At 43.2% G+C, this 15,437-nt stretch overlaps 1 protein-coding gene across 1 annotated transcript in view; it reads left to right on the top strand.

The window, feature by feature from the left end:
• si:ch211-186j3.6 (neural-cadherin) overlaps positions 1–15,437 on the top strand; it is a 313,671-nt gene that overhangs the window by 214,940 nt on the left and 83,294 nt on the right. The window contains exon 27 of the mRNA XM_005929219.3: positions 327–541. Within this exon, the coding sequence (XP_005929281.1) occupies positions 327–541 (215 nt within the window). The remainder of the gene's footprint in view (positions 1–326; positions 542–15,437) is intronic.

The raw sequence follows: 15,437 nt of genomic DNA, 5'->3' as shown, positions 1-15,437 counted from the left end.
CGTAGTGATGTTGTGATTCTCCCTGTGGTTTTGCCACTAATGAGAACATCTGCATCAGTGAAACATACGAAATGAGAGAGCGAGATAGCCGAAGGGGAGCTTAGTCTGAGAGGGGAAAACAACTAGACTTGGAGACACGGAGAGCAGACGTGGTGCAAAAATACTTGAAAGAGCTAAATATGGCAAAAGGTTCAAAAAGGGGTTGAGAAAGATCAGGGTAGTGTTTTAACTGAATTTTCACAAAGCGGTGAAAAAATCGGAGCCATCTCTTTATTGCATTCACTAACTCGTGTCATTTCGCCTCTTGATTTCCTCTTTGTCCCAAGGTGCCAGTGCCCAGCTCAGTTCGAGGGGCCTGAATGCCAGCAGAACAAGCACAGTTTCCATGGCAACGGCTATGCCTGGTTTCCTCCCATGATGCCCTGTTTTGAGAGCCATGTGTCGCTGGAGTTCATCACGGACGTGGCTGATGGCCTGGTGTTGTACAGCGGCCCCTTAGCGCAGCTGCAAGCCTGGGACCACGAGGACTTCATGGCTATAGGTAGGAAATGTGTTTATTTCGTGTTCTGTGTTTTCATTACTGGGGTCCAGTAAAGGAAAAGTATTGATGCCTGAGATGACTATATTAGGGATCTCATTGGCTGACATCATACATAGCTAAGAGTAGAAAAAACTGCTGGGAACTCACTAAGAGCAGCTGAAACCTGGAGGGATTATTCGTACAAGTGCTGGCCTCATTATTTGACCACATTTAACATGAATATCACAAACAATACAGAAAAAATAATATGTCCTGCCACATTCTGAGATGAGGAAGACATTACTTTTGCCTTTTATCATTACTTTATCATTTCTGGAGCAGCAGATAAATCCTGCAGATTGAGCTTCAGAACAAAGAGCGACTGTTTTATTCTTCCGCATTCTCCCCATCTTATGAACTGTGGTATTAAAAGTGCATAAATCATATATACTTCTCACCTTTTAGCATTATTTCAGACTCCCAAGGTTGCATTTCAGCAATTCTTGAAATAATGATGGCACTTTCAGCTTTGCAGTAATAAAAACTGTTTTGCTTAAGGGGGGCTTAAAAGTTAAGGTAATAGACATTTTTAGATGAGGTAAATAATGGAGGGATTTAGTGTGGGAGGATTAAGAAGAGGAGGTATCGTTTTTGTGTAGCTTTACTCTAAACAAACAAAACAGAATCCAGACTATGACTGTGAAACCCAAATGGAGGTGCTTTTTCCCCAGGTGGTACGTCTGTGGTTGCCAGCGGTACGTGAGAAATGTGAACTAATTAAAAAGAAATAGAAATAGAAACACCTAAGTGCATTTATTTTTTTATTTTTCCTTATGTAAATCATTGATATACTATCCTAAGAACAAAATACCTCTTGGGTAAACAGCGTGGTGCGGGAAAAAACTAGAGACAAGCATCAGCATGTTCTCGTCTAGATGCTGTGTTGAGTTGAATATTTCAACTTGTGTGGTTGAATTTTACTGTTCATCAAGGCAAGTTGGATATGCACTCATCATTAGGTATGGCAGGAATGCTCAGTGCAAGTAAACAAGCGTCTCCAATTTCTGGTTTAATTCCCTGTGTATTAACTTGCAGTGCACTCAGGATTAGACAGTGACAGTCATGCATACACAATCCTGCTGTTCACTGCAGTGATGTATAGCGTGAATATTGGTAAGAAACTTTTGAAAATAAGTGTAAATTGAGCTTTATCAAGGTTTCATCTGTAGCTCTTAGGGGAAAATTGTGTCCCTTTGTTTTGTTGCAGTGGCAATATTCTTAAACTTTGAAGACAATAAATCTTCTTGACTAGAGGGCAGTAGGCAGGGATTATAGACAGATGGAAACAAAGAACAAATATCTTGTACATGTTGGTATATTTAGTGTTTTAATCTGAGAGACTAACACCTCCTTGTCTCTCTTGCTACTCCTTTCGCCTCGTATTGCTCCTCTCTCTTGGGAGAGATGCTGCTGTTCCATCACTGCCAAAGTAATATGTGTGGGAGGTGAAGTCCGCCTGGAGAGCCGGATGAGTTGTGTGTCTGTGTATTTGTGTGTGTGTCGAGTGTGTATTTGATGAGCAGGTTTGCAGTGTAAATCCTGAATTATTTCTTTAGCCTTTGTTGGTGTCAGAGGATCTGTGTGCGTTTGAAAGCCAGCCAGTTTGTGGGTCCTAAAGACTTAGGATTAGGTTAGTTGAGTTGTTAGTGGAGTTGGTGCACAGTGTGTAATTAGAGTCAGGCTGTACATATTTAGAGCTCTAATTAACTTGGGTCAAGGTTGACCTACTGCATATAACAAATCCATGGGCAAGATTAGACTGTGCTGAAGCTTAATATTCCTGCATCACAGTATGTACCAAACTGCGTTATGGTAAAGAGCGTTCTTTACAGGGGGGTAATTTACAGTATTTGTATATGCACTGATGATCAAGATGGCGCCGCGGATGGCAGCCTCGGTACTGCGCTCTCTCGCACTTTTCTTGTTTCTGTTTATTTTCTGCGCTTTTGGTCACTCAGACCACATCACTTTCTCCAGAGATCAACTGCTAAACATCAGGCAGTTGTCTCACTATAGTTCTTATCCATTTTTCACAAACCTGGAAAGTTTTTTGGAGATTTTAGTTGGAGGCGCAGCAGCTCTCTGTGGCTCCTGGAGAAGACGTAGACGGGGGAGTCGCGCTGGTGAAACTACGTCGGCGAGGATTCGGCACGGCACTCCCCTCCATTCACCTCGCGAATCTCCGCTCTCTTCCAAACAAAGTTGACGAATTACTGCTAACAAGGACTTTGCACGCTCTGCTGCCCTCTGCTTCACTGAAACCTGGCTCAGTGAGCGAGTCCCAGACGCTGTCTTAAATCTACCGGGCTTCCAACTCCACCGGGCGGACCGCGAAACTGAGCTCTCAGGGAAAACAAAGGGTGGTGGAGTCTGCTTCTACATTAATGAAGGTTGGTGTACTGATGTCACAGTGTTACAGAAACACTGCAGCCCACACTTGGAAAGTTTTTTCATCAATTGTAAACCGTTTTATTCACCGCGGGAGTTTTCTTCCTTCATGCTAGTCGGAGTTTACATCCCTCCTCAGGCCAACCCGAATAACACACTGTGCCAGCTGGCTGACCAGATTACCACCCTGGAAAGGAAATTCCCGGCTCTCAGCCAACGACCCAGCGTCAGTGTGGAGGGGCCTGCAGTAAATCACCAGCTACAGACGCCCCCCACCCACTGTTGAAGCAAACAAAGACCTGGCCAACGAGTTAAACACTTTCTACTGCACGTTTGAGACGGACAGACTCCCATGCCTCACCCTCCCCTCCCCAGAGACATTGCTTCAGACATTGACCCCCAACACACCTCCCATCTCTCCCCCCTTCACCCTCCCCAATCCAGACTCAACAACCTCCATCACACCTCTCACCCCCCTTTCCTCCTACCTGAAACTCAGAATACACACTGAGGATGTGAGCCGACTATTTCAGAAACAGAAGCCCAGGAAAGCCCCCGGACCAGATGGCGTCTCACCCTCCTGCCTCAAAACCTGTGCTGAACAGCTGGCTCCCATCTTTACTCGCATCTTCAACAGATCCCTGGAGCTGTGTGAAGTTCCCTCCTGCTTCAAACGCTCCACCATCATCCCTGTTCCCAAGAAACCCACCATCACAGGACTGAATGGCTACAGACCTGTCGCCTTGACGTCTGTGGTCATGAAATCCTTCGAACGACTGGTGTTAGCCCATCTGAAAGACATTACAGGCCACCAGCTGGACCCTCTGCAGTTTGCCTACCGGGCAAACAGGTCGGTGGATGATGCAGTGAACATGGGGCTGCATTACATCCTGCAACACCTCGACCGCCCGGGAACTTATGCCAGGGTCCTGTTTGTGGCCTTTAGTTTGGCTTTTAACACCATTGTGCCTGAACTTCTTTCCTCCAAACTCTCCCAGCTCAGCGTGTCACCAGCTACCTGTCAGTGGATCACCAGCTTCCTGACAGACAGAAAGCAACAAGTGAGGCTGGGGAAGATCACCTCTGAAACCCGGTCCCTCAGTATTGGTGCCCCTCAAGGATGTGTCCTCTCACCACTACTGTTCTCCCTCTACACTAATGACTGCACCTCCAAGAACTCGGCTGTTACACTCCTAAAGTTTGCAGATGACACCACCATCATTGGCCTCATTCAGGATGGTGACGAGTCTGGTGCAGTCAGCACAATCTGGAGCTGAACACTCTTAAAACTGTAGAGATGACAGTGGACTTCAGGAGACATCCCTCAACTCTGCTCCCCCTCATCATATCAGACAGCCCTGTGTCGACTGTGAAGATCTTCAAGTTCCTGGGTACCACCATCTCCCAGGACCTGAAGTGGGAGACCAACATCAACTCCATCCTCAAAAAGACCCAGCAGAGGATGTACTTCCTGAGACAACTGGGGAAGTACAGTCTCCCACAGGAGCTGCTGGTCCAGTTCTACACTGCAGTCATTGAGTCTGTCCTGTGCTCCTCCATCACAGTCTGGTATGGTGCAGCCACTAAACAGGACAGGAGCAGACTGCAGCGGACTGTACGGGCAGCAGGAAGGATCATTGCCGCCCCCCTGCCCTCCATCCAGGATCTGTACCTCTCAAGAACCAGGAGATGGGCAGGGAAAATCATCACAGACCCCTCACACCCTGGACACAGACTTTTTGATCTGCTGCCCTCTGGCAGACGGTACAGAAGCCTGCAGACCAGGACCACCCGACACAGGAACAGTTTCTTTCCCCTCGCCATCTCCTTTCTTAACAGTTGACCTGTCACACTGCTCCCACTGCCAGACTGCAGCTGCACCTTATGTACATTCTGTAGTATTCATTCCACCTCATTTCTGTATTTTATGTATATAAGTTTAGATTGATTATTTATAGTTGGTTTACACAGCTTTGTGTATGCATGCGTAATATATATATAGACACGTGTGTGTGTGTTTATGTGTGCGTGTTATTTACATTGCTGTGCTTGAGAGCCTCCATCTACCAGAACCAAATTCCTTGTATGTGTCTGCACATATACTTGGCCAATAAACACGATTCTGATTCTGATGCGAGCTAGATGTGTGATCATTTTGCCTGTAATCTCCACGCTGGATTTTGAATTGATACTAATAATAATGTCAGTGTTACCATTAAAAGGATAAATCCAAGTTCAATAGAATGCGGGTCTCACCTTCATGAGTTTGGGCATCATTTCTTTTGGTTTTTGTTTGAAAGAAGTTGCTGATACTGTTGTTTTTTTTTGGGTGGGGGGTTAGTTTGTGAAAGTTGTACTCAGACCCTGACGGACATTTAAACCATGTATAACTGGCGAGTGTAGAGTAGCAGAGGTCTTGTGTCTGGCAGATTTCTGAGGGTGTTTTCACACATGTAGTACATTTACTCTGGTCCGATTCAGTTGAGGAATAGCTTAACTCGTAGCTTTTTGCCACGCTTTGGTTTATTTTCCAAGTGGACAATATTGCATCATAAACCATGTGAGAATGTTGCGTCTGCTCACTGGCCCCATGTGTCTGGGGCAGAAGCAACAAAAGTAAATACAGGAAGAACGTGCTGTGTTCTGCACTATTGGAGAACACAGAGAATTTATGTTAGTCGCTAGCTTGTACAGACCTTTGCACATCTATAGGACCTTACCGCATTGAGAATACAAAGCATATATGGCTAAGGGACATTTTTTTAGCTCACACCTGTAATGTACACCAGGTTGTTTTTCTGTGGACCAGAGTTGGATCACATTCACACCAAGTTCATCCAAAGGGTGTGGTTGTTTTTGTCCGCACCCGACTGCAGTTATTGTGTTCACACCTGTACAAATGAACCACTTCAAGTGGAAAAACAAACCAGAGTTCGATTTAAACGCACTAAACTCTGCGGGTGTGAAAAAACACCCTGAGGTATTCGAGAGCTAGACAGCCAGGAGGTAGTGGAACCGAGGAATATATTGTCAAAGCTAGTTGTTGGACTGGCCTTGGTCATTTTCAAATTTTTAACATACCACCCAACCACAGTTCACGTAGTATGTACCTGTACCTGTCGCCTCATATTATGTAGAGAGCTTGCAGCAAATTCTCCTTGGCAGCTTCATTATTTGCTCTGAGAACAGACTTCTCCATCTGCAAACTTTCCATTTAGATTCATGCACCATGTAAGGGAAATGTAACATTGTAGAAGTCAAGATAATATTTTGAGGGCTACAAAACAGGTTTGCAACCACGATACAGGATCCTTCAACCACCACTAAGTTAAACCACTGTTGATGCACATATCCAAACAGATTTGTACTGTCATTCATCAAATTTCCCAAACCGAGTGAAAGTCATTAAAGCTTTTCAAGTCTGGGCTGTATTTCTGAAGGAGGTGGCCTTGTTCGTTTACTCGTAGCTTGCATATTTCAGTTGTGGTTGCTCTACGCAGCTGAACCAAGTAATGGGTGATGTTTTTCTAGTTTAAAGCAAAGGTTCTCAAAACCTTTGACAGTTTTCTACCAAACTTTGTCTTCCACAATGTCTGACACTTTACTGCAGATCTGACATTCACTCTTTTACATAACTGCTAGGAACCTCCTGTTAAGGTAAGGAGAGCGAATACTGACACTATACATTGATTGATAGCAACTGATGATTGGCATTCAGTGGGCTGTTTATATTCCAAATGTGATGCCCAGTGTTGACTAATATAAGCCACTGTATTTCTATTTCTATACACATCCTTTCCAACCTTTTGTTTTCTCCCACTCTGACCCCAATTTTTTTATCAATCACTTACAATACACTAACATCCAGGTTTAATTTTAATGAAACGAAATCCTCAAATGAAGAGCAACAACAAGCTGTTCTGTGTTCTCCATGTAAAAATCCCATTCAGCTCCATGTTCTTGCAGCACTGGCTCTGTGGCTCCCCAGTGGAACCCCCTTATCACTTTGAAAACCTGTTTGAAACAGTCCTTGATGTTTATATCAGCACATTTATTCTAAAAAGGGGCCTTCAATTAACATTTAACATTTTGTCTTTCAGACAAGTTTGGGAGTTTACAGCCATTTTCAGATAGTAGTGGATGATTTTCCAGATAAACACAATTTATCCTTTTAGCTTTTGCAAAATAAACATTCATAAAACGACCACTTCCTGAACTATTATCGATAATACTTAATAATCCACCCACACCGAAAACACAATGAACACATTTACCAGCTGCAGTCGGGGGAAAAACCTCAAAAAAATCTGATATAATGATCATTGAATTGGCATCGCACGATTTTTAATAAAAAGGATCACCATATATAGTAATAGCCAGCCTTTCATACACAAACTGTGTACAGATGTTTTTTCTTCAGCATCACCTATATATCAGACAGAAATGAAGGAAGTGAGAATAATGTCCAAAAATACATGTCTATATACCATGAAAATTATTATTTCGATGACTTCACTGTCCTTGTGTAAATTAACTGCACTCAAAATAGGAAATCTAACGTCCAAAAGTAAAGGAAGTGCATAATAAAGCTTGCATTGACATATAATAAACAATGAGCAGCCATGAGCACATTAACATAAAGCGCAAAGCTGATGAGAAGAAAGGGACAAAAAAAGCACCATTTTAAGGTGACACAAACTCGCTGACTGCACTATGAACCTGATTTCTCGAAACAAAAAAAACTTGTTTTGTTCAAATATAATTGAAAGAACAGCTTCGAGCATCCGCTTCTCCCGCTGATGCTCAAAGCGCTAAACTGGATTGATGCTTAATTACGAGAGGAATCAGACAAAATGGGATGATTCACTCCCAAATCGGATGCGCTGTGGACTGAATGCTGAAGGTCTCATTCTGACATGAATCCATTATGAGTTCAAGAGCTGCTCAGAAAATTACATCGTAAGGTTGGAGGGATTCACGCCAACTAATGCAGGACTGAAAATGTAGTTTGAAAAGAGAATTACAATAATAAGAAAAGAATTGGAAGAAAGAGGGGAAATGTGCATTTGAAGGATCAAAGCGAGGACAATATGAAATGTCAGGTGGATTCAAAGGAGAGTGCTGCATAGCCTCGTTTTTCTACTCATGACTTTGTATTGCGCTAATATAAAGCCGGGATTTTCATTTTGAATGTATTGCTTTTGTATGTGTGAAACAGGCTTGTTATTAAGCCTTGTTAGGGCTGCTGTCCATCGCGGTTGATCAAATTTGCCAGTGCTTCACAGAGACACACACGCAAACTTCCACTTCAGCTTTTTATTGAGATGCTGGTTTGCTGTTCCAAAGCCACCCACTCATCCGCCCTTTATCCCGCCGGAGGGCAGCTGTAGCAAGCCAGCCCTGCTGTGTAGGCCAGAGAAGGTGTAAGGCACTCACACACATAAATGCACACTGGGAACATCGCCGTGTACTACATCCAATCTTTGGCCACTCAGGGAGAAGAGATTACATGGTTATAACACAGAGTTGGTGGAGTTAGTGTGTGTACGTGTGCAGGGCTGAATAATACCCATACCTAAGCTGACCTCTTCTGTTCTAGCTAAGACCAGAACATTGGATGTTCCATTAAATCCATTTACCTTTGCTCTCATGTGAGCTTTAAATGTACATAAAGGCATTTTAAGCTTAGGACGACCATGTTGAATAGCAGCTCAGGGTCAGTTTGTTCTACGCTAAGCTCCGGTTGCACGTTTTCATGCGTGGAGCTCATCCAGATTTCCAGCACAAAAGAGCAGCAGTCACAGAACAATATTTAGTTTTGCTTAACAATGCTTTACAGATACCGTATTCAGGAATAACCTTTTCAAATAATTAGTCAAGAGGTGCTTCTCGTGCCACGAACAAACACCAGCTGTGCAGCGCTGCTTTTGCGTGAAAACAATTTTTCTGGTTATTTTAGGACCTGCTTCGGGGATGCTAGTTAATCAGTTATTTAGATTGCAGTGCATGTTAGAGCGTGCTGTAAAAACAACATAACGAGATGCAAACATAAAGCCGGTCCCTACGGTAAACTTTATTTGCACACTGTTGAGTTGAACTGCTGAGCTGAATTTAATTTCTAAGCATTAAAACTATACCATTAGCAAATAACAGCACAGGGCAGACACAGAAGACTTGCATCAGTATATCAAACACATAAATGGTTGTCACTTTGTATTTATCTATCCATATACTTCTGGTTCATGGGGTGCTGGAGCCTGTCCCAGCTTTCGTAGGGTGAGAGGCAGGTGCACCCTGTCACATAGAGACAGGCAACCCTCACATTCACACCTGTCTCCAGCTAACTGAACCCCATGTATGTTTTTTGGACTGTGGAGGAAGCTCGGGTACCCGGAGAGAGCCCACACATATGCAGGGTTGTAATGCGAACTCTACAATAAATGCCTCAGGCTGGATTCAAACCCAGGACCTTCTCACTGTGATGCGATAACATGCCGCTTTCTCCATGAAAGCCTGACCGGGAAGCTGAAAAAACAAAACACAAATCTATGTCCCAGCTGTGAAAGAAAAAAAAAGATTTGGGTGAGCGAAAATTGATATGAATCGTTTTCTGTGTGTGTATTTATAGGCTGGCTTCCTATTATTTCCATTTGACATTACAGATTTGACAAGTGTGGCACTGTCCTCGCTGCCCCTCCACCTGTCTGACTGACATTTACTTTGACATTGTCTGTACCGCTTGTCACCGCTTCACAGCGTGACCCCGCGGTTATCCAATCTCTAATATACTTATTTACCTCAATGCACCTCTGTTACACACGGCTACAATGGTTGCGTCAAAGGCAGATTATGTGCCCTATTTTAATCAAGCACAACAAGTGCAAAGCAGTAGGTTCTCGGCACGACTGTGTGAGCATCTCTAAGCACACCTGCTATTTTGGTTCCCGTATGTGCAGCAGCTCAAAGCTCATAGTGCTGAAAGAGTTGTGCCAATCACAGTGATGCATGGCAGCAACAGCTCAACAAATAAAGAAACAGCCTTTCCAGGAAATCATATTTTGAAATGTGCTTATTTGCTTTCTTGTATAAGGACTGGAAGCTACTCTCCAGAGAGAGACTGAACTATTTCTCGATGGGTTCACCGAGTGAGTTTTGGAGTCGCCGCTAGATTGACAGGCAAGTGAGAGGAACCAGGAAATCACTGCACCTGCCAAGATATTGTCCCACGCAAAACCCCAAGAAAACTACAATTACAGTCTCGACATTACAGGTGACACGAGTGGTATCAATCATCTGGCTCAAAACACAAAAAGAGTATTTTCCGAAATGTCAAACCATCCGTTTAACGACCCACGTTGCGTTTCTATATGTTGCTTGAAAGTCCATAAAATTTAATGTAATGTGCCTTCGAGTCTGGCAGCTTGACAGTTTTATTAGCGCTGCACATATAGCGGCTCTCTTAGCATCAGGATCCGGCGTGATCAGCAGTGCCGCAGTTTGACCTCGGCTGTTATTAGGAGATTGTTTGTTGCGGTAATGATTTGTGCCCAGTGAGATCAACAGTAAATGACAAACATGACTGCAAGCGTCAGACCTGCTCTGAGGTGCTCAGACAAACACACAAGACTGCTCTCCCACTCACAGACACACAAAGTGTTCCAGCCAGGGGGCTGCGCTTGTCCAATCGATAGACAAATTAACAACACAAATTAAATGTGTGCAATTACAATGCCCTTGCGGAATGAGCAAAGTTGGCCGGCAGGGAGTCAGATAAGGCTTGCCGAGAGTTTGTGTTTATTTCAACTTTTCTCTTGAACCAAGAGGAGCATATTGTCTCGACTTAATATAGATGTGTATTTGTTGATATTGTGCTGCTATCCCAAAGGAGGTCTGCGTGATGAATTAAAGCCATAAATACAAAAGAAAATGGATTGAGCGAACAGCAGCACACATAAATACACAGATTCGCTTTGGGATTACCTTCAATTTCCACAGCTATGTAGCAGCACCCCCCAGCCTAGCTCTACTGTGGCTTTCAAATGGGAACTGCTGCTGGATGTGGAGATCCAATATGCGTCGGCTGTGGGGCTAGCTAGCTAGCTGACAGATCGTTTATACAAGACGTTCTGTGCTATATTCTCGCTGTTTCGCCTGCTGATTTGTACACAGACTGACTTCTGTGGGAACTTGTGTACATGCGACTGCGTTTGTGTGTTTGTGTGTGTGCGCGCCTTTTAGGAGGGGGGTTATGTGTGTAGCGGTGTGATTTGTAATGCTGTTTATGCAGTCCATATGCTCTGGCTGTGACTCCTGTGTATCCTCGGGCCGTCAGACGAGGAGGACATTTTTCATATTTAAGAGCCCCCCCCTCCACCTCTGTGGGAGTTCAAACCCGACTTGCACACAAAGCATACACTTTCTCGCCCTCTTAGTCTTTCTTTCTCTCACTCTCTTTGCCTCTTGTCGCTCTCAGAGTAGGAGGTAATGAATTACGTATGAGTAGCAGAAACGAAGCACGGTTATGTGGATGAGCCCTTTAAGAGCAAAGTCTTGTCTTAACCCCTGGTACACCCAGAGCATTTAAAAAGAGCGCTGGTCCCTATGAAGATGTTCCCATCTGGCCTGCCAGCCCGCTGCACTTCCTGCTAACCTCTCAATCCTTTTCTTCTTTTCCTAACCGGCTCTGTTTGTTTGTCTCTGTGTTACTCTTTCACTCAGTGGGCTTCTGTTTGCCAGAGCACCAAAGGAGAAGTTCAACAGTAGTTCTTATGCTACAGTTATGTTGGGAACAATAAAGATTTTTATTACTATGTTATTTTATCAGTGACAGATAAAATAGTAATAACTGCATATCCAGTGACTCTTTACTTAATAAGCAGAAGAAAGCTGAGGGATTGAGTGTCTTCTTCACCTTGGTAGGTATATTCCTGGAGACGAAAGTAATCACACAGTGTGGTGTCTCACATCATTCAAGTGACCAGTCTAATTTTTTCAGTGTAGCAGCCGGGACATTTGTGACCTCATAGATGATATCATACTCTTCCGTCAGCTCGCAACAATATCACCAGTTCCTACAATGTAGTTTATAAATAAACCAATAAAAATGCTTTAACCTCCTAAGACCCGAACTCTTCCACGGCAGCATTTTTAATTTCTCTTTGATATGTGGGCATATTGGGACCTGATGAATGTAAAAACAAAGAATTACCAGATTTTTTTTTTTTACCTAATTTTCGTTTCTAAGAAAAACGAGAGCCACATATGAGGATATTTGTTTAAAATTTTGATAGAACAATAACAGTATAATGTCCTCGTAAGTGGATATCAGGCCCTTGTAGAGCAAAATTGAGTATTTGGTCTAAATAACCCAAAATGTAATGTCCACAAGGTTAAATGAGCTTCACTTCAAAAAGCCAAGATTTGAGAATGTTGTCAAAGATCGCAGAGGTTAACCATGGAGTGAAGCATCCACCTGTGCTGAAGCTTGTATGCCTGTGACAGCGGGTGCTGCACTAGATTTCCTAATTGCTTTTCCTGTTCAGGCTCCAGCTTTTCTCACATCCAGTCGGCAAGAGGAACGGCAGACTGTATATAAAAGACAGTTGTAGCCTCCAGGTCTCAAAATTGAAGTCAGTGGAAAAGTGCACTAAAATTTCGATTCTCTTTAATGGCATCCATGGGGTGACTCCTCTGGTTGCAAAAAAGAAATGTAATTGTTTGAAAGTCTGTGAGAAAACAAAACTATTACTCACTTCTGACATTTTGAGTATATGGGATCAAACTAGTATGTCCTTTTTAGCAGCAAAAAGAATGCAAGGTGAAGGTGCTTTTATTGTGAAAGCGGTCTAGGAAGTGAGGACAGTGGCCCAGGTTTGTAGCAGATTTTGGGAAACATCAGTGGTGAATAATCCTGACGTTCTGTGGTCGAAATAAACAAAAGGTATTCACACACGCTTTAATTGATGTTAGTTGCTCATTAACAAAAACAACAGAGAATAATTCAATCAAATAAAAGTCTTGACTTCTGTGATGATTTTAAAAGATTAAAGCATTTTTTTGTCTGTTTTCTCTGCTCATTACTTTCTTCTCGCTGTTGTTTTGTTTGCATTTTCTGCCCATCTGTTGTCACCTTCTCTCATCTGCTACTTTCTCCCAGCTTTGTCTCTGCTGTCACTTCCCCCCTCCCACCATTACTTTTTCCTCGTGTCCTCTCCTTGCGTTTTTCCTCCTCCTTTCCCCTCCCGCTTCTCTCCCATCCATGCTTCTTATTCCTTCTTTCCTTGTATTGCGTCTTCCCTGCGTTACTTTCTTGACACCTCTGAAGTTTGTTTTATTCTCCTGGGGAATGTCACGTCAGTCCTGACAGGTAGGCTTCTTGGCAGCGGCGGACAATCAGCTGGTCAATCTGCAGTTGAGCTTGTTTTGGGTGCCTGTTTATGTGTGCACTTTTCTGCACCTGCCTCCACCTGTGTGTGTTTGTTTGTTTTTTAATACATTCACAAACTGTTTTTCTGTTAGGTTTATGCAGGTGCCCTTTTCTGGCTGTCACTGTATTACCAGCTTGGACTTATCTGGATGCTGCAGTGTTGGGGGGTTTGGGGTGAGCATTGGCATAAAGATAGATTCAAGATAAGAAGAAATTCCCCTGAGGGTGGGGATGGGGCAGTCTGATGAATTGCAATTGAAAGACTTAGATATGCGAGATAAAGAAGAAAAAAAGTTGAAGGGTCCCAAGCAGGACAGTAAATGAGAAGGGAATGAATGAGGCAGCTTAAATGTCGGGGAATGAGCTGAGCCTAAAGAGAACAATGTACAAGTTAAACAAAGGAGGAAAGCTCTGACTTGAACTGATATATTGAATTTACTCTGTTCTTTTTGGTGAATTGTCTGGCCTTGGCCAATGTATTAAAATTAATTGGATCATTCCTGAAGTGTTGCATCTACTCATCCTGCAGCTCAATGTCCAGGAAATTGAATGGGAGTTGAGAGGAAAAGAGAGGCCAGCAACAAACTTGCTCTAGCTGACTGCGGTTTGAAAAATGAAAGTGCCAGGGCTTTGTTTTTCTTTTTTCCTATATGAGAGGTAGCGTAATGAAGAATGGGGCTCTCATCACAAAGCCACATCTCAGGCTTGGCAAAGCAATTATAAAAGACCAGCTTATCATGTGCTCACTAGGACCGAATTTCAACAAGTCCTCCAAATAAATAATGATATTGGTCGTTCAGAATGGCCTGTGCAAGCGTTCCACTTTAAACATGTGGAAAGGCCAGTGTGGCTATGGCTGACCTACAGGAAGCTGAAAAGGAGAGTTTGACTCTCTCTTGGTATGTATGTGTTTCTTTAGGTTTCACTTTCAGCAGCTGGTTTTACCCACTGTTAAGGTGACCTAACGGAGACAGGTACTATAGACTGAAATGTTAATACAGCTAAACTACAAAAATAAATAGGTTACTTTATTTGCATCTATTATGTGGAAGACAAATGTTGTATACAGTATTTTATTTTGAATGCCAGCTTTCCAATCTTTTTCATTAAGCAGTCTATACAATAAGCCAAATGCATCTTCATTAATTCCTTTTTAAAAACTGTTATTTAAGCAGCTCTGTCTGATAATGATGGTGTTCAGCAGGGATGCAACTGTAGATCAGGACTTCTTTTTATGAGCTGTACAATTCTTTAGATGTTGACCGCAAACTGGAGTCATTCTCCGTTGGTGAGGGACATGCTGTGCAGAACCCATATAAAGTGAGATATCAGGTCACCTCTTGCACTCTTTAGGTTTAGGAAAAGATTGTAGAGAGAAAAAGACACTTTTAGAAGGGAGCTGACAACACTGAAAAACAAACCTATTGAATCTCCTCAGTAAAATTGGTAAAACCGTTTGCATTTGATTTTTTTTTTAGTATATTTTGGACCATGTTTTCAGTAAAGAGTACCCAGACCTAACAGCTAAAATACATGCTAATGTCAAATGTAATGTCTAACATTTCTCAATAAATTACACAACTAGTAACGTTAGCTCTTAATCTCTTTGCAGTGATAACTGAGGAAACATCCTTCTTGTCACAATGGCCACGGGCCGATAGCTAAATTGGACTCGATTGCAGATAACCACAAACAGAGACGGCTCAAACGTTTTGCAGTGTTTATTATTTAGTCAACCAGTGAATTCGTGACAAGGAGTTGCAAACGAAGTAGCTGTGGGTCAGTAGGGGGGTGAATGGGGATTTAGCAGGTTGCAACGGTTAAGAAGCGGTTGCGTTGGTGATCGGCGTGAATCTCGCTTTGAGGGAGAGGCGGTGGTAGTCCAGGGGAGTAGTGGAAAGGCTGGCAGACCTGAGTTCCACTGTGTCCAAGGCAAGGTGGTGAGTGAGGCTGGAGGGCAGGCAGGTGAGGGTCCTCGTATTCCTTATGAATATGAAGATAATCCAAGGCGAGCTGGGGTTGAGGGTGATGATAACGAAGGTC

The sequence above is a fragment of the Haplochromis burtoni genome, unplaced genomic scaffold (assembly GCF_018398535.1).
Source record: "Haplochromis burtoni strain Fernald_Lab_line unplaced genomic scaffold, NCSU_Asbu1 Contig_121, whole genome shotgun sequence".
Taxonomy (NCBI): Eukaryota; Metazoa; Chordata; class Actinopteri; order Cichliformes; family Cichlidae; genus Haplochromis; species Haplochromis burtoni.
The sequence above is the reverse complement of the archived record's forward strand: the minus strand, read 5'-3'. Positions and strand labels throughout refer to the sequence as shown.